Source organism: Nasonia vitripennis, chromosome 2 (assembly GCF_009193385.2).
Source record: "Nasonia vitripennis strain AsymCx chromosome 2, Nvit_psr_1.1, whole genome shotgun sequence".
In the NCBI taxonomy this organism is placed as follows: domain Eukaryota; kingdom Metazoa; phylum Arthropoda; class Insecta; order Hymenoptera; family Pteromalidae; genus Nasonia; species Nasonia vitripennis.
In genome coordinates, this window is record NC_045758.1 from 31,872,702 (window position 1) to 31,889,310 (window position 16,609).

At 43.6% G+C, this 16,609-nt stretch overlaps 1 protein-coding gene and 1 long non-coding RNA gene across 4 annotated transcripts in view; one reads left to right on the forward strand and one right to left on the reverse strand.

The window, feature by feature from the left end:
• Positions 1 to 16,609, forward strand: part of LOC103315844 — a 373,598-nt gene that overhangs the window by 71,304 nt on the left and 285,685 nt on the right. Inside the window, exon 2 of the long non-coding RNA XR_004344579.1 lies at positions 15,747 to 15,874. This is a non-coding gene — a long non-coding RNA (uncharacterized LOC103315844). The remainder of the gene's footprint in view (positions 1 to 15,746; positions 15,875 to 16,609) is intronic.
• Positions 4,527 to 12,689, reverse strand: LOC100120901 (radial spoke head protein 3 homolog A). Of its 3 annotated transcripts, none has more exons than XM_016981918.3 (10): positions 12,528 to 12,689; positions 10,187 to 11,294; positions 9,209 to 9,289; positions 8,320 to 8,401; positions 7,986 to 8,159; positions 6,471 to 6,599; positions 6,194 to 6,397; positions 5,908 to 6,070; positions 5,660 to 5,746; positions 4,527 to 4,899 (listed from the first exon to the last, which is right to left on the reverse strand). In XM_016981918.3, exons 2-10 carry the CDS (start codon positions 10,999 to 11,001, stop codon positions 4,718 to 4,720), a joined length of 1,917 nt encoding a protein of 638 aa, XP_016837407.1. In that variant the 5' UTR covers positions 11,002 to 11,294; positions 12,528 to 12,689; the 3' UTR covers positions 4,527 to 4,717. The 3 variants fall into 3 exon arrangements, with proteins under 3 accessions (XP_016837407.1, XP_016837408.1, XP_001604495.2); XM_016981919.3 differs by having other exon boundaries at positions 4,529 to 4,899; positions 10,187 to 11,291; XM_001604445.5 differs by lacking the exon at positions 9,209 to 9,289 and having other exon boundaries at positions 4,529 to 4,899; positions 12,528 to 12,687.

Here is a 16,609-nt window from a genome sequence, read left to right on the forward strand (position 1 = left end):
CTTTCTCGGGAACGCTGCTACCAGAGACCCACAACGCTTATTACGGAAGCAGGCGTCGAGCTCTCGATGCGGAAAGTGCGATTAGACGTGGTCTAGTTTTCGAGGTATCGACTGATCCGGAGAGACGTGAACTCTGTGTGTGAAGCAAGTGCTGTTTTGTCAATCGCTCCACTTTGCTTCGCGCATCATCCGATGGCTATCGGGATCGGGAGAAGCTACACGTGCGGCAAGATCGCGATTCCCGATACGCGTTCGCTTCTTCCTCCCGCCAGCGGTGCGCGCACACTACGTCATCGTGTAATTACACTCGCGTCGTTGCATATTGTGTTTGTCCAGCGCTGGAAATCACAGGTGAGCGAGCCGAGCGCATGTAATTTCGCCGAATCATCGTTGAATTGAAGAAAAAAATCGTCACTTGCCATCGAAGCCCTTAACTCATTCATGCCACATAAGCCAGCGATCGTCATCTCGTCAAGAGAAGAAGCTAAGCCCGGCACGTGCGCGCGCCCGGCGAGTAGAATAGGGCCAGATCGCACCTCTTGATATACGATTTTTTCTCGCAGGCAGGTGACACGAGATGAAATAATACTCGTATATGCAGTATAAAGCCTGAGCGCCCTACCCCCTTGAAAAACACGACTCACTTGGCTGCTGCTGCTGCTGCTACTACGCGACTACTCTATACTCCCCTCTGCTCGATTTAATCCAATACACAATATGCCGGCCGTCCCCACTGATCAGCTTGGTATACAGAGAAAGATGGGGTGGCGTGAAACGAGGGCCGCTCTGGCTTTTTAAAGCGACGCCGCCGCCGACCTCAATTCTCCATTAAACCTCATCCTATTATGATTGATATCTGCGCGCGCGCTCGACGATTGATTCGGGCTTTCGTCAAGCGCCATTGAGTCTAGGAGAGCTGTCGTGCGGCCTTTGTCCGTGTGCGCTGCGAGTTTTTGCAAATTTATGTGATGCCCGATGAGTAATTTGTCAAATTCGGTCAATGTTTTGGTCGTTAGAGGGGATAGAGAGTCGCGAGTTCGCGAACAAATGCCCGCGCTTTCATATGCTAATCGCTGTATGTAGCTGCGATGCGCAAGTGTATGTGTATAGGGACGGGCGTGAAGATTGAGGCTTTGTAGGGAATTGTTGCGATTGTCTGGAGTATTAATGAGAAAAAAACCTTTTTTTATCTATTAGGTTTTATTATTTTAAATAAAATATGAATTTTTTTTTTTTAATTGATGCGTATATAAATCTTTTTTAGACATGTAGGCGCCTTGCAAAGGGGTGCGCACTTGATGCTCGTACCCTGTCTCTGCATTCAATAACGTCGGATGAATATTTATTTTTTTACGAATCCTTCTATGCGTATGATATCTCTCCCTGTTTACGAAGCGTAACTATCTGGGCCGAGTTATTGTAGACGTGCAACAACAATTCTGAAAATAAAATACCAATATTTGTCATGTTTATTAATTTTTCTAATTGGCTCGATTAGCCCACGAGTATTTATTAGGCAAGTGCCTTATAGTTTTGTAATTATTCTTCACATCAGAGGTCTGGTGCGCTAAGTCGATCCAGAGTATACCAGTAAATCAAAATTACCTTGAATTTATGTACCAGCAGCTACAAATGAAAAATACTTTTGTCGATGATTACCGCGGAACCACAAGCAAATGCTTATTAAATGATTGGACTATAGTCGTCTTGTATACCTGAGCCAGCTTAGAAGGGGACTAGGGTATTGTATTGGCCTGGCAGCCAGTCCGGCGTATAGGACGCCACAGGCACAGGCTGAGGAGGTGGAGCTGTCGGCGCTACGGCTACGGGTGCTCAAGATACCTCCGACTGCGCCACTGTTCTAGTGGCCGCGTGCAACAGTCGGAAGGAAATATACAGCTTGTCTGAGGTTCATATGACGTGGAAACGAAGGTGGATATTTATGGTGGCATTGTTTATTATTGCTACATAGGCATTTTTCAGGTAACGCTGGCAAACGCCTGCAGACGCTTGGCAGACGCCAGACAACGTGTCTGATCGATATTAATATGTGCGCAAAGACAGGTTCAGTCTGGCTTGTTGATTTATTGCATTTTAATTCGTAGACCGACAGTTTTATAGAATAAATAAACATTTTTTATAAATAATTTGATTATTTTAATATTTAAGTTATCGTTCTCTAGATACAGAAAAAAATTTAGTTTTCCCAACTAAATTGTCATTGAATCAATGAAATTCAATCAAAAAATAATTAATTCCTTCGAACACTAGTACATTACGATACGTATGGCTTAAATAGCTCTTTTTTACACGGCGCAGTTAGCACCCGAGCGTAGCGAGGGCGCTAAGCGCCGTGTAAAACTGAACCATTCAAGTCAAGAGTATCGCATAAAATTTTATAGCACAGACTGCTAAAATCCGCAAGTCTCGCCTATTTGCGACTAAAGTAATCCTTATTTGCACCGCGAGGTTAGCGCACGAGCGTAGCGAGTGTGATAAACACGGTGCAAAAAAGGACTACTTTAGTCACAGATAGGCGTGACTTAACAGCGGGTTTTAGCCACACTGTGTTATAAATTTAATGTATTCAATAACATTCAATCAAAAAATTTTTTTTCGGTGTACGAACCATGTTATAATATTTAAAAGAAATAAAAAAATGTGTTTCGAGTGTTCAGTATTCGCTGTGGATTATTTACACTGCAGATATTTTAAATCAAATTTGCAACTTTATAATATCGACTTTCAAAGTTTGGGCGTTTAAAACGTAATCCCTATATCCTGGGTCCTCGCGAAACTTACATTTTCGTTGATTGTAGCCGATCGCTTCTTTCGATCTAGTTGAAAAACTAAAGTAAGGTCGAGCCATGCATAGAAAGCGATAGCGGCGTACTGTACTTTTGGCAGGGATTTTAACCGGTCAACGTCCTTAAGACGAATCATAATCAGAAAATGCTTAGCTAAGCTTAATCCGCATTTTAAGTAACCAGCGACGTTATTTCACTGTGAATTGAATGCGGTACACGAAATAGATGATAAATCGGATTACAATGATGTCATGTACCTTCAATTCAATGTAACTTATTAAAAAAAAAATTTCACAAATATAACCACCCATAACGCAGTGAAAGTGCGTCACGCATTATTTTCTCATCTGCACCTGTTAATGTTCTTTCTCCCCGTCCGAAGGAAGCTTTGGCCTAATGTAGCGAGTTGAGCGCGGCAGTTAAAATAAAATAAAAATTCTCGCTGACGGCGCACTGCAGCAGACCTTTAATACCCGCAATTTCTCGAAAGTAGATGCAATGCCGCGATAGCCGAGTCCTCTCCGCTGTCCACGTATTCGCGGGCGGCGCTTTCGGCCAGTTTACAACCTGCACGATCAAAATTTTGCAAATGGCCAGCTTTCTCAAAAGGTTCGATGATTCACCGCGTACACCCTGCTGAAACGGGTGTACGGTCAGGTTAGTGCGACACTAACTCAAAGCTAAACATCTTTATGACGATGGTGGGACCAATCGGTATTGTGTTGCCAAACGTCCAACTCGTAAAGGCACTCGCGACGCTTAGACTGCACGTCGGCTGGCTCGAACGCGCTTTGGCCGTGCGGTTAATTGTTTCGCGAATGTTTATTGGTTTTAAAGCGGGGATTATGGTGATGCGCCGTGAGATTATGGAAGACGTTGCCGGAAGGACCTTATGATTTTTGAGATAAAGACATTAGTCGTTGCCGATCGCCACGAGGAGATAGCGCGGACTTATACAGCCGTTGGTTATACGACGGTGCCTGCTCATCTTCGACACCAAAATGTAGGTGCGCATCGCATTGAGCGCAGGCTAGTGCCCGTTTTCCGATGACTACGAAAATTTTCACTTAGTTCTATTACAAGATCGTTTAAATGCATATTTTCAATACTTTTTACCGAGTATTTTTATTATAAATTTTTACCCCTAATTTTGTAGTAATTTGTAAAGAGAACAATTTATAAAAGTAAGCTTACAGTTTTTGGATTTTCAATGCTAAAATGAAACGCCTAGTCAAAACACCCAGCAAAGAGCAATCCACTGCTCTGTTTTTCTTCTCCAAGAGGAAAAAAAGCCTAGAAAAACAATTAAAAATCAAATGGACGCGCGCACCGAGCTCACCCATACCTCGGCATAAGTATTGTTTTTCAAAGAGGGGGAGCCGGTGATCGCTGCCACCCCTCGCTCGCGTACTGCAGCCGAAAGATGGATTTGTCCTGCAGCTGTGTACACTGCTTAATGTAGGAGAGATGCAGATACAACGCGGGGGGCTGGGCTGCGTTTGGTCCATTGCTGGTTAAGGTGTCCCTAAATCGAAAGCTAACTCGCGTCCCGTTTAACCGGACGCTACTACGGCCCCGGCGGGGATTATCGCTTTACTTCAATTACACGTCCGGGGAGCAAGTCAACAATTCGCTCGCGAGCGGATATTTTTTTCTCGTTAACGCTGCGTTGGCAGGTTGTCTTTGTCAAAGCTGGGATTTGCACTAGGAGAGCCAGAGTATTACGTCACTATACTTTATTATAGGTTTATATATACAAAAATCACGAAGCTTGTACGCTTTGATTATAATGGAATGAGTATTTCGAAGAATTCTGCATTGAATTTTTTTTGGTTAACGTTAGTAAGGAAATACTGAGATAGAGCTTTGACAATTTGAATTTCCCGCTTTTTTTATCGTATACCGGATTTTTAGTCTTGTCGATTGCTCTCGGCGTCGATGTTGGAACCTGTGCTCATGGACACCTCGTAAGTGTGCTCTTCTCTGCACACCTCCTCGATGCTCTCGATCTGCGATCTCCTCGAGGCGTCGTACTCCTCGCCAAGCTGTCTGTAGGTGTTTGCTCGATTCTCGATGATTTCTTTTACGATATCTGAAAATTCAAAGATTTTTACGTTAAAATTTGAACTAAAAAATTTTAGTTTCGTAAAAAACCTCTTAGCTATACTTTCGTCAAAAAAATCTCGAGAAAAAATTGACCGATTCTCCCAATGTTTACAAAAATTATTCCGAAAGCAAATTATGCACGCTCGGGGAAGTTTTCCAAAGCCCATTAGAGGCCAGAGGTATAAGCCCGGAAATTAGCGTGGTAAGGGGCCGGTACACCTGTTTTCCAGACTTCATACACGAAATCTCTCTTATCTTAATTGTACTATGTATTATTTACGATAGTCAGGCCGTAGGATTAGCCGATTGTCGCGACGCAGTGGCACCGTAGCCACAGGAGGATACGCGGGGAAGCCTCGCAAATGCGCACGTTATACTACCGTACCTAAGCGCTATGACGCTCTGCTGTGGGTATTTCAGGGTATTCCAAGTCAGGTACCACCGATTGTCTATCAGCAGAAGCGAGTAGGCTATCGAGAGCGTCCCAACCGCAAAGCGCCGCGCCGGCACGCGTTCCAAGTGTTCGAGTATTCTCCCGTCTCTATTTTTGCGCTGATCGTGTGTGTGTGCAAGCGAATACAGTTACGCGCGTTTAATTATAACGACGATGATTAGCGGTTTGCTCGACCATATAGGTGTGGGTGCAGCGATTCGTTTGTGATTTCTATTACGCTCTCCGGTCGCGCGCGTGTACCGTTAGGAATTATTAATTTAATTTTTTTACGGATCGATCGGAAAATATTTACCTTCCAATATTTCTCGGCTCTCGAACATAGTGCCCATCTCCTTCTTCACTTCTTTCATCAACCAGGGCATGAATCCTTCCTCCACGTCTGGAAAGAAGTAGCAGTTTTTTCTTATATACAAAGAAAATAACGCACACTGCGGATAGTCGTATACAAGTTGTAACAACATTTCCGATAATACTAATCGAATCTCGGGGAGGTAATAACGCTGCCGAACGACGATAAAAATATTAATCAACGTCAATCACCTGCTTTTATTTCATCAAGTAGGAAGCCAGATATCTTGAGACTCTCGAGAACGGTCGGAAGGAGCTCGGCGATGTAGCCCGTGAGAAGAACCGCCGCAGCCACGCGTTCCTCCGTTTCTTGTTGCGTTTTTATCGCCTCTTCGTGCTGCTTCACCCTGCGATCCTGCGTATAACGTTGTTGCCAATAAAGCAATGCGCGTGGCGGAGAAAGAAGCGAGAGCATAACAAAAATTTAAAAAAAGCCGATCGCGTGCCGATTTTCCGTATCGATGCTCGGGTATAGTACCTTTTCTTCGCGCAGACGCCTGTCCTGCTCCTCGAGCCTCTGTTGCTCGGCCTTTTCCGCAGCCCGGAGTTCGAGGAACTTTCGTTGCTGCTCGCGCAGCGTCGCTATCTCCTCTTCCTCGAGTACCTCGATCAGTGCTTGCTCGATAGTTTTACCGACTAAAACCTCGAGAATCGGCTGAACCTCGGTGTCGTAATCGAAGAGCTGCGAGAGATTTTATCATCATTTATCATTATTTTTTCGCTTACTACACGATGATAAAGAAAAGATAACTCACATCTCCGGGTTCAATCTGTGTACTAGCATCTTCACCTTTCTTTGGAGGACAAAAAGGTGGAGTAGCGGGTCGGTCCAGAAAATAGTCCGTCTGAACTGCTACTTCCGATTCATCTGGCTTCTCGAATAACTGCGAAAAGAGCACTTATGGTGAATGCACAAGTTGATGCTTTTCATTATACCAAGCGCGAGCGCGGGAAAATTGAATTTTTCAAAAAGAAAAATCGAACATCCACCGCAACCGCGCGCGCTCGACTTAATTATTCTAGTGCAAATTCATTATGTAACGAGCGTGCGTCGAGAGAGTGAATTTGAGAAACCGCAATGCGAAGTCCGCGAAGGCGTTGAAGTAATTTCTCCGGTCTAGCTTTTATGGCCACGTGCCGCGCAGACTTTATAACGGAAAAATTGCGGCATTACACGGAGAGAAATGTATCACTAAATATTCCTACAATTTTCATCAAAAATTACTATACCAATATAGTAAAGAGGTCACAAACTCGATTTATAGTAAATTATAGTATACGGTATGGTAAAATTTCAAATCATCAAATTTTACTATACTACATAGCAATTTTTACTATACCGCATACCAAATTTTACGGATAAAATATATTTTTGTCCCTTTCATTTTGTCGTCTGTTAATGTTTCTTCTTGTATTTATGTTTGTAGCGTGTTGGAGGGGAAAACTTTCATTATTTATTTGTCACATTCAATCTCGCAGTTTAAGAACGAAAGTCGCATCGCATAGAATTTCTTATATGATAACCTAATTTACATATGTCGTAAGCTAATTATTACACATTTCACATGTCGCAACCTAACAACGCATCGCTAGACTAATCGCATTTATATTTATATATAATGTTCCAATCTAGAAGTTATTATTATATACTTACCTTATATACTAACCGAACAGTTTTTCATCACTTGCGAGTGGAGTTTACGAGACACCCCCTAGCGGCAGTAAGTGAACAGGCGAATTTCTGTCGTCGGGTTAATTTACGACGAATTTTTGAGCTATGTCGATAACTTTTTACCGACGGAACACAGCAAGTCAGAGCGAATTGCAATTTTTACTATACTGGTATAGCAATTTTTGATAAATGTATAGTCAATTTTCACACAAACATACTAAATTTTCTGCACACGTCCGAATTCGTGCCCCGATTAGTATACAGTATAGTAATTTTTAGTGATACATTTATCTCCGTGTAGAGTAATAACCGCGCGCATAAAGCAGACGGGAAAGCGTCGACTATGTAAACAACCGTTCGCCTCCCGCATAAAAGCTTCAAGTTTATCCTGTCCAAATAAATACAGCCAATAAAAAAGGCCAAATAACAGACCCCGCGGTGAGTTTACGCGTCTCCGAGCTCGCGCTCGCACAGTCGATAAAGCAGGTGATTATATCGAGTGCAAGGAGCGAGAGTAGAGTAGTGTGCTTGTAGGCGGCTGTAAAGGAGAGAGAGAGAGAGAGACTATACGGTAGCCTTAAAACGTGCCTGTCGTTACCTCCTCGAGGAAAAGTTCCGTCTGCACGGGCTCGTGCTTCCGTCCTGGTACTGGAGGAGGTGTGCCGATTCGCACCAGCGTCGCCTTTGTTGCCTGCTGCTGGGCTCGCTTTCTTATCGCCTGGCGTCGACGCGATTCCGCCTGTCGTGCCGCCTGAGACAGCTCGCCATCGATCTGGGAAGTTTTTTCGTGTCGCTTAATTCTCATGGATAATGAAATTATTTCTGTTTTGAGATCGATGGTGTAAGTGCTGAGCGAAGGTGTAGAGCTTGTGACATTGTCGTAAAGTTTGAACGACTTATATAGTTGTGGTGCATATTAGGAGAGTACTTACGAGGACTGGAGTAGCGGCGAACATACTGCCGCGGACAATCCTTCGGTCGAACATGAGATTTCCGAATGGAGGCGGATGATCCCTTGAAAAATATGAGAAATTTAAGCAACTATTTCATAATATATAGACAGTGTAATTAATCGTAAAGAAGAGTGACTACGTCTACGCGCGTACTTGAGCTAGAAAGTATAAAATCTCGCTCATCAGTGCGCCACGTGTATGAGTAATTCATGCCATACTGAGTATTAATGAGAAAAACTTGTTTATTCAATTTTATCCCTCTAAAAGATTCATGTACTTCACCTTTATGAATGAGTAATATTTTGCAAAATAAAATCTTCACCGCTCCATTTATTTATAGCAATTCGGCAGCTTAATAATTAATGACAAATAAATCGATGCTTTTCAGGCCGATCGACATGGTTTTAAACAAAACACAACACTGCGGCACTGTGCAAGCGGCAAAAAAATGTAACGATTGGTCAGAAACGCTACAGCTGTACAAAAAGCCGGGCACAGCAAAATCCACGAAGAAAAGAATAAGAGATTCTAATCGCACTCTATTACTTTGCCACTTTTTTTACCGAATCGATTCTTTTTTCTCGTTTGACCGTCCAGTTGCTATCTGTTCAGCTATCAGTCACTCGTTGTGGAAAGGTATTTCTGCTCGAGCTCGATTTCACGCATTGCAGACATATACTTTTAGCGTTTCCTGGCCTACATATACCTTTCCAGTAATAACGGATTCGTGAACAATACGTATAGGTATAGAATAAATAAAGGTTAACTAAAATTAAGGAATAAGCCCGTCAAACAAAGAGCTATAGCATTCGATCGTTGGGGCGGAATAATAAAAGATTGGTATAGCAGTGTATGATATTGTCGTTACCAGGGCTTCGGCAGCATATTCTTTGCGCCCTCGATCGGATCCAACTTTTTCGGTAACGCTCGCGGCGTCAACGAGGTGGATCTAGAAAAATAATGCCCCCGTATTTTTGACGTACATTTTGACTCACTATTATTTTCATTTTGCATACAAGGAAACCATATGTGATAAGCTGCACAAAGCCGGCACGCAAGCGCTATATAAGGTATGCTGTACGCGCACCACTACTGCGTTGCATGCAGCTATAAAGCGGGATCGTCAATCTTGCGAATATGCATGTACGGGGGAGAATACGAAGTGAAAAGCTCTAATTTGCCGACTAATGAGCGATGCGTATTATTGCAGTGTTGGGAGTAACTTTTTATTAGCGATGAAACGCGTCTATGATTTTAAGGATTGATAGAGCCAAAGAATACGAAAAGTAATTGTTAATTGATTAAAGTTTGATCTATACCGTAATGTCATGCCGTGTGAAGATGTCCTATGAAATTGCTGTATTGGCTATAAGTAAATTGATCGTGCCAGTGACTGCTTTTTCAGAGGTCAAAAAAGATAAGTTCTCTTCAAAAAAGTGAAAAACAGAGGTACCTCATCCTGGTCTTCTTCGAGCGGCCGCGATACATTACTCTGACAAATCGTCGATGAAAAGTAGCGGGTTCCATTGTAAACAACCAAATTAATCATCAACGAGCCGGCTATACCGAAACCTTGAATCGAGCTTCGTTAAAAATAGCGGAGGTTCGTTACCGGAACCTGCTTTATTTTTGCACTCGATTCAATCCAATCTCCGACCGTGAATTAATCTTTAATCCCTGTTTACGTTCGCAGTAGCTTGCAAGCACACTCAAGCTCGGCTTCAGCCTAATTGCCGCTATTAAAAGCCTCGCTAGAGTCAGCACACAGTGAAAAAAGAAAAAAACCAAGGAATAATAGAGCGCGCGGCGACAATCGATGGCCCCAAAGAGCAGCGATCGAACTTACGTCAGGTGCGAGTCTCGCTTGCTGCTCTTCCTGGCGGTGCTCAGCGCACTAAAGTCCTCGGTCGCCTTCAGCGCCATCGGACACCTCGAGTTGTGCATCTGGTGCCTGACCTCTGGCTTCCTATTCAGCGAGACCAGCTGCTGTCGGAACTTGGTCCTGCTGCAGTAGCCGTCGATGTCGTCGATGTCCGAGTTGTTCGACCCTAGGTTTGGTGCGATACCTAGGAGGACCGCGACCTCTGGAGGCGGCATGAGGAACTCGCCGGTCTTAACGGTGGTGATAAAGGGTCGCGGGTGCTGTACATAGTTGGCGCGCACGGCCTGGCGACGCTGCTCGTCCTCCAGCTCCTGTTCCTGGATGCGCCGGAGCTTTTGACTGAGCGCCTCGTTGAAGTCCTCGGTCGACAAGTGCATCGAGTTCAGATTGCATCTCTGAGCTGCCGGCTTGACGCGCTCGTTGAGGTGTCCGTTGCTCTTGCTGTAGCCTCGAGTGAGCAGACGGCTGCAGGGCAGACTGCTGGCAAGCTGGTCGTTGGACCTGCTGAGCTGACGCCGTGCAAACACCGAGGACTCGTTGTTGCGGAAGTTGCGGTTGATCATGGTCAACCTGGAGGCGACCGAGTCGTCGTCCTCATCCTCGTCCTCGTCATCCTCTTCCTCGTCGGCAGCTCCGTCGTCGCCGTTGACGTGGAGCAGCGGCAGAGACGAATCCAGGCCGTCCTTCTGGAGGATGGTGAAGGCCTTGGCGGTGCTCAGCTCCAGGTCGACATGGTCGTGTGGGGCGGCCGGTGCCAAGGCCGAGATCCCCGCGGGCATTGCGGCGACCTTGTGTCCCGAATACTAGAGCGGTAGTAGCGCTGGTGGTAGTAGTCGTACAGCCGCCGCCGGGCGAGATTGATGGCGGTAGCGGCTGGTGCTGCTGCTTCCGGCAGCCTGAGCGTCATCGACACCGGGAAGAGCTTCGTTAGCCGCTTCTGCTGGCCTTGCTGCTGCTGCTGCTGTGGCTGCTGATAGGCATTTTCGTGCTGGACGACGATCCGAAGGATTCGACCGGTCGATGATCATGCATCTTTAATGTCGCGTGACTGCTCCGAGCCGAGTTGAGGCTTCTTGCAAGGAGAAAAATATCACGTCTCTCTCTCTCTCTCTCTCTCTCTCTCTCTCTCTCTCTCTCTCTCTCTCTCGGGAAGCTCCTATGGGGCACGAGCATTTAGCGCGAGACTTTAGACGAGTCGCTTGACTCGTTAACGGCGATGTTGCTATTTTCGGAGGGAGCTTGGCTGATTTTTTTTTAATTGCTGCAGATTTTTATAGAGCGCGGGTAATTTGTCGATATTTTTTATTGATTTATTGAGGGTATCTCGAACATTTGAGTACATTTACGATAATTTTCTCAGCAACTTTGTCCATAAAACTTAGACAATCGAGTTGACGATTGACATAAATGTGTATTGTACTTTTCTATTGACAAACGCCGATCAATAAGTCCACAAAATCGACGAAAACGCGCGGACACCGGCTACAATGTACTGTACACTTTACATAAAATTGATTTTTCAAAGGAACATAACGTGTTGTCAAGCTGACTGGCAGTGTCACTGCATTAACATATCTAAATTTATACGGAATGCATATTGCGTGTCACTAAACTAGGTCCCATAACGCGCGTGGTCTACATTCTCCGATAATTTGAAAATTTATAGAGAAAATTTATATTTTACGATGTACACAAAATCTTTAATTAGCAATAACACACGTTCGGCCTAAGGAAGGTCTTTGCAGTTGTACTTGATTCTAAATCTGACGTTCAAGCGATCAAAGGTCGCGGAGCATTATAAACGCGAGGCCTGTGTATAAGGTCAGTGACTTTTGAATTTAATAGCCGCGCAGCTCGATTAATGGTATAGTTTGTGATGTAAAAGGCCGGTTTCGACTGAAGTACACACGTGTACATTTTCTTTTACCTCCTCTTACTTCTGTATTGATTTTCGATTTGGCGGGGAAAACGTACATTTCGCATCCTGAGACGAAAAATGAATTTTTCGCTAGAACTGGAATTCGAACGGACACTGCGCAGCCAAGCTTGAAAACACTCGCGTGTATGAGTAATCGAAAAAACGTTATTATTTAATGCAACCAGTTTATATAGTCTATCCGAACAACCGTGACTCACTCGACCCTACTTTATATTTATAAAATTTCAAATGAAAAGTTCCTACACCGTAACCGCGTAAACACAACACTGCAACCTCCGAAAATAGCAACAAAGCCGACGAACGATCTCAGTCCTCTCGAAAGAAAAGAGCATCCGTCGAAAAAGAGCTAGCTGCGGGACTACTTACATGGATCGAAAATCGTCGCGTGAGTCCGAGTATCGCCGGGCATATCGCAGTCGCCTTTGGGGGGTTGCCGTGTGCGCGCGACTTGCGCCGAGTACCGAGACTGGACAGAGCGGCGTCTCACATCAGCTATGAGGGTTCCGCCGCCTCCAGGAGGGCGCTCGACTCTAGACCTATGCGGGTTTACGTGTGCGCGCGAGCCACACACGTGTATTTTTAACAGCCGACCACTCAATACCACTGACCGCGAGCTGCTTGCGCATGCCTCGCTCTTATAGCTCTACTCGCTCTCTGCTACTATAGTTGAGCTTTACTATGGCTATAGGCGTTCGCGTGTATGTGTGTGTGTATAGGGACACGAGGGGAGCGACACGAGTCGCGACGACGGTCAAGCGCTGCAGGTATAGCGTTGTTGGGCTTCAAGGTGAAATTTTCCTATCGGCGCCCTTATCGTTTGCCGCCCCCACAGGCGAAACGTCTTGGCGTGATCGGTCTTGGGCGAGGAATTACAGATCACCGCATCGCGTTACGCTGCCTTTTTTCTCTGATAGGTGTGCGTAACGACTTTGTAATTTCGCTGGGTGTTTGAAGAGCGTTTTTTTCTCGGTTTTTTGGGAAATCAATCGATCAATCGAGGATGGATGCACGCGAGTTGGGAAAAAACTAGTCATACGCTAAAGGGGAATAACCTCCGTATCGAACTCGCACGTGCTAAGCACGGGTCTGCGTCTTTATTGTGTGAGGCTACATTGATTTTTACCTGTTTGTCGTTCATATAGCCATTAATAAAGTATGTACGCCAGGCGCTTACTCAATCGCCTGCAATTGCCGATGCTCTTTGCCATTAATCTGAATATTATTGAGGTGTTTATATTTATATCGTTTCGGCCACTGCAGTGAACATCGGCGAGACTTTTGCGGCGCACCGGTGATTTGCATACCACTTCGTCACACAGGTGCTACCGCGAGTAGCATAAAAATTACAAGATGAAGAATGACTTACCTGATAAAGATACGCGTATAAAAGTCGATGACATGAACTCGAGAATAAACTTCAGATTCTGAACAAAAGCCGCGCGGAAAGCGTGAATAGAGTGTCGTGACAGATTTAAAAAACAACCGCGAGATTATTGAGAAAAAAAGTAGTTTACAGGAACTGGGCTACCTCGAAAGATCGTAATCGCTCACGCCACACACTTTTAAGAAAGCTCCTGCACAGCGTGCGCGACGATCATAGCGAAGTTTATTAACGAATTTCGATGTTGCGTACAGAGAGCAGTTAATAAGCATAGTTTCGCCTGGCCTACGAGTATCGATCGGCTTCTTATTTCGTGACTCGAGACTATTCTTGATTTTACAGCTAACGTGCGGGCACGAGGCTTTCTCTCTCTCTCTCTCTCATTCTTCTATACATTCGCAGCTCCGACAAGTGGGATGATAAAATCGCCCTCGTGAGGTCATTCCCTTCCTCGGACGCCGCGAAATGTACTCTCGGCTTAACCCTTTTTACGGCCCACCACCGCGAATAATTATCTTCAATTTTTGCGCAACGCTTTTCACGCTGAGAGAGAATTGTTTTCGTCCGGCGCGGAGATCGTTCTTGCGTGAATTTTTTAAGGCTAAAGCTGAGCGTAATGGCTTGCAAGCTTAGCAGGTGTATGCACCCTTGTGTGCGCTCTGTTTACACTGACTGTGGGAAGTGCTTGCGCTTTGATGACTAAAATCACGGCGTTGTGATGAAAATTGAGCAATTTGTTTCTAGGGGTATGTGCGAGCGACGAATAAAAAGCACCTGATAATCTCGGCAGCCATTCGTTGCTCGACTCATGCAAAGTATGCGAGTTAGAAAAATGAGGCATTTAATGAATAATTTTCGATCTGCAAAAATTGGCTTATCAGAGAATGCGAGTTTGGCGAAAGTATATGCATCTATTTTAGAAACTGGAGGTCAACCGAAAGTTATTGTCCCAGCACAAAGCACAGCATGTCTTTTTGTCACATTTCAAGATAGCGTATGATAAGTGCCTACGACTTCGAAGTCAACCCCGTTTTCTTCCTTTCAGCATATCTACGCGTGTTTATGTATATGCATGTGCCGCACGTGAGGAATGCGCGTCGTCCACTTTTTATTTCTACCGAGAATGAAAAACTACGTGGGAATAGTATTTTAACAAAAGACTATATTTTTGTCAGCAACGTATACGTTTTGACATAGTTTTAATAAAATCATTGCGATAAAATTGAATAAGCAAGTTTTTTTTTAATATTTATCCAGTGATTAAAAATACATTGCTCACGGCTATATGAAATGTTCAAAGTACTTACGCGGGTCGGCATTTTCGTTGAAGGCTTGTTAAGTGCACCGTCGTTCTTGGACTCTGTACAAGAGTGTAGGTCTGTGTTCCGCCGAATTTGTCGGCACCATTTCCAAAAGGAGTTATACCCCTATTGCACATTTGGCACTGCTGTGTTTTCATTGCCATTGTTCTGGACTGCTGTGGATACTATATTTCACTTAGCTTGAACTCATTCTGAAAATATTCTGTGTAAGAATGGAATTTTACTGGTTTATAGGCTCAATAGCAACAATTAAATTTCATTTTTCACTAAGATATGTATCGCGAAAAATAAATAACTTCAACAAAAACGTAAATAATGGACGAAGAGGTTATTGTTACGACGCAAACAAACTGAAGCTTATTCAATTCATTCGATGACGAACCTGAAAGTTGGCATGGAAACATAACAAGAGAGTTCGATCCTTTGTAAAACCATATTTGTTTTGCTCAAGTCATGAAAAACTATTACTGCGGATAATGATTTTCGCTCGATTGAAATATAACGAAACTAGTTAAGCGAGTAGTTCACTAAATTGACTATTACCTAAATGGATTAGGAATTTGCATTTAGTTTAACGGTTTGTGTTAATTTGCGATTCATGAAATAATTTTTGTTTTTAATTTTAAGTACAACTATTCAATTATTTGAATGGTTCAACTTATATTCAATAAAAGGTTATTTATTTTTATAAATACCATACATTATGCATATGAGAAATATTGAATTCAGACCGCAGTGCCATCTATCATCGCTTAGCATAATTAATTATTTATCATGTGTAGCCTCTATTATAAATATACCCTTTAGAACAATTACGAGATTTATATCGATATTTATCAGTAAAATAGGAAAGTTCAATAAATTTTTGCATTTTGATTACAGTGTTACTGTGTCGATATTGATTCGTCATAGGGAAAGGTAGATCACACACTTACCGAGCCTATTACCTGTTGCCGAGCTGCTTTGATCGTGATCTACTTTGCCGATAGCTGCATCTGAATTCCTGTGTGGTAAGTTATCGAACGTTGTTATGATGCTCATATTTTAATAATCAAATGAATTTCTATAATTTTTCGTTTTACGAATTGCGATTAATAATTTTTAATTGAATAAATCAATTTTTGAACATAAAATAATAACTTTTCTACTCTCGATGTGAATGAGTTCGTTCATAATCCACTAGAGGGCGTCGAGTAGGACTGCAAACTGCGTTATGCTACAGTGATTTTTCAAATACTTACTCGTATATAAAAGAACAATAGTTTTTAAAATTAATAGAATTATTATGTTTTTATACAACTGCGAGTCATTGAATTTGGCACCGCGGTCATCGCACATCACTCGAGGGCGGCTTTTCAAGCTAAGCTTCCTCTAGAAAAAAGAAAAAATATTTTTCAATATACTCGATTCTGTAGTCTGCCTCATTTATTACACCTACTCGCTGCATCAGAAAATCATTTGATTCAATTAAGAAAGCCGATTCAATAATTCTCACATCGACTGAGCACGCACAGCGCCATGAGGGATTTTTCAAAACAGAAGTGAAAAATATTGAAATACTTAATTATCACGTAACAAGGTGCATTTTTCAAGCGGCCGCAGCACTTGCGCGTTAAAAATGACTAGACGATTATTTCACGTCATCGGCGGGGATCCCCGAAGGGCAGGGCTGAGCCTCATGCTTCCTGGCAAACATTCAATCACTCTTGTGGTTTTGGCTGCGGCAGCTCCGAAAGAATGCTAAC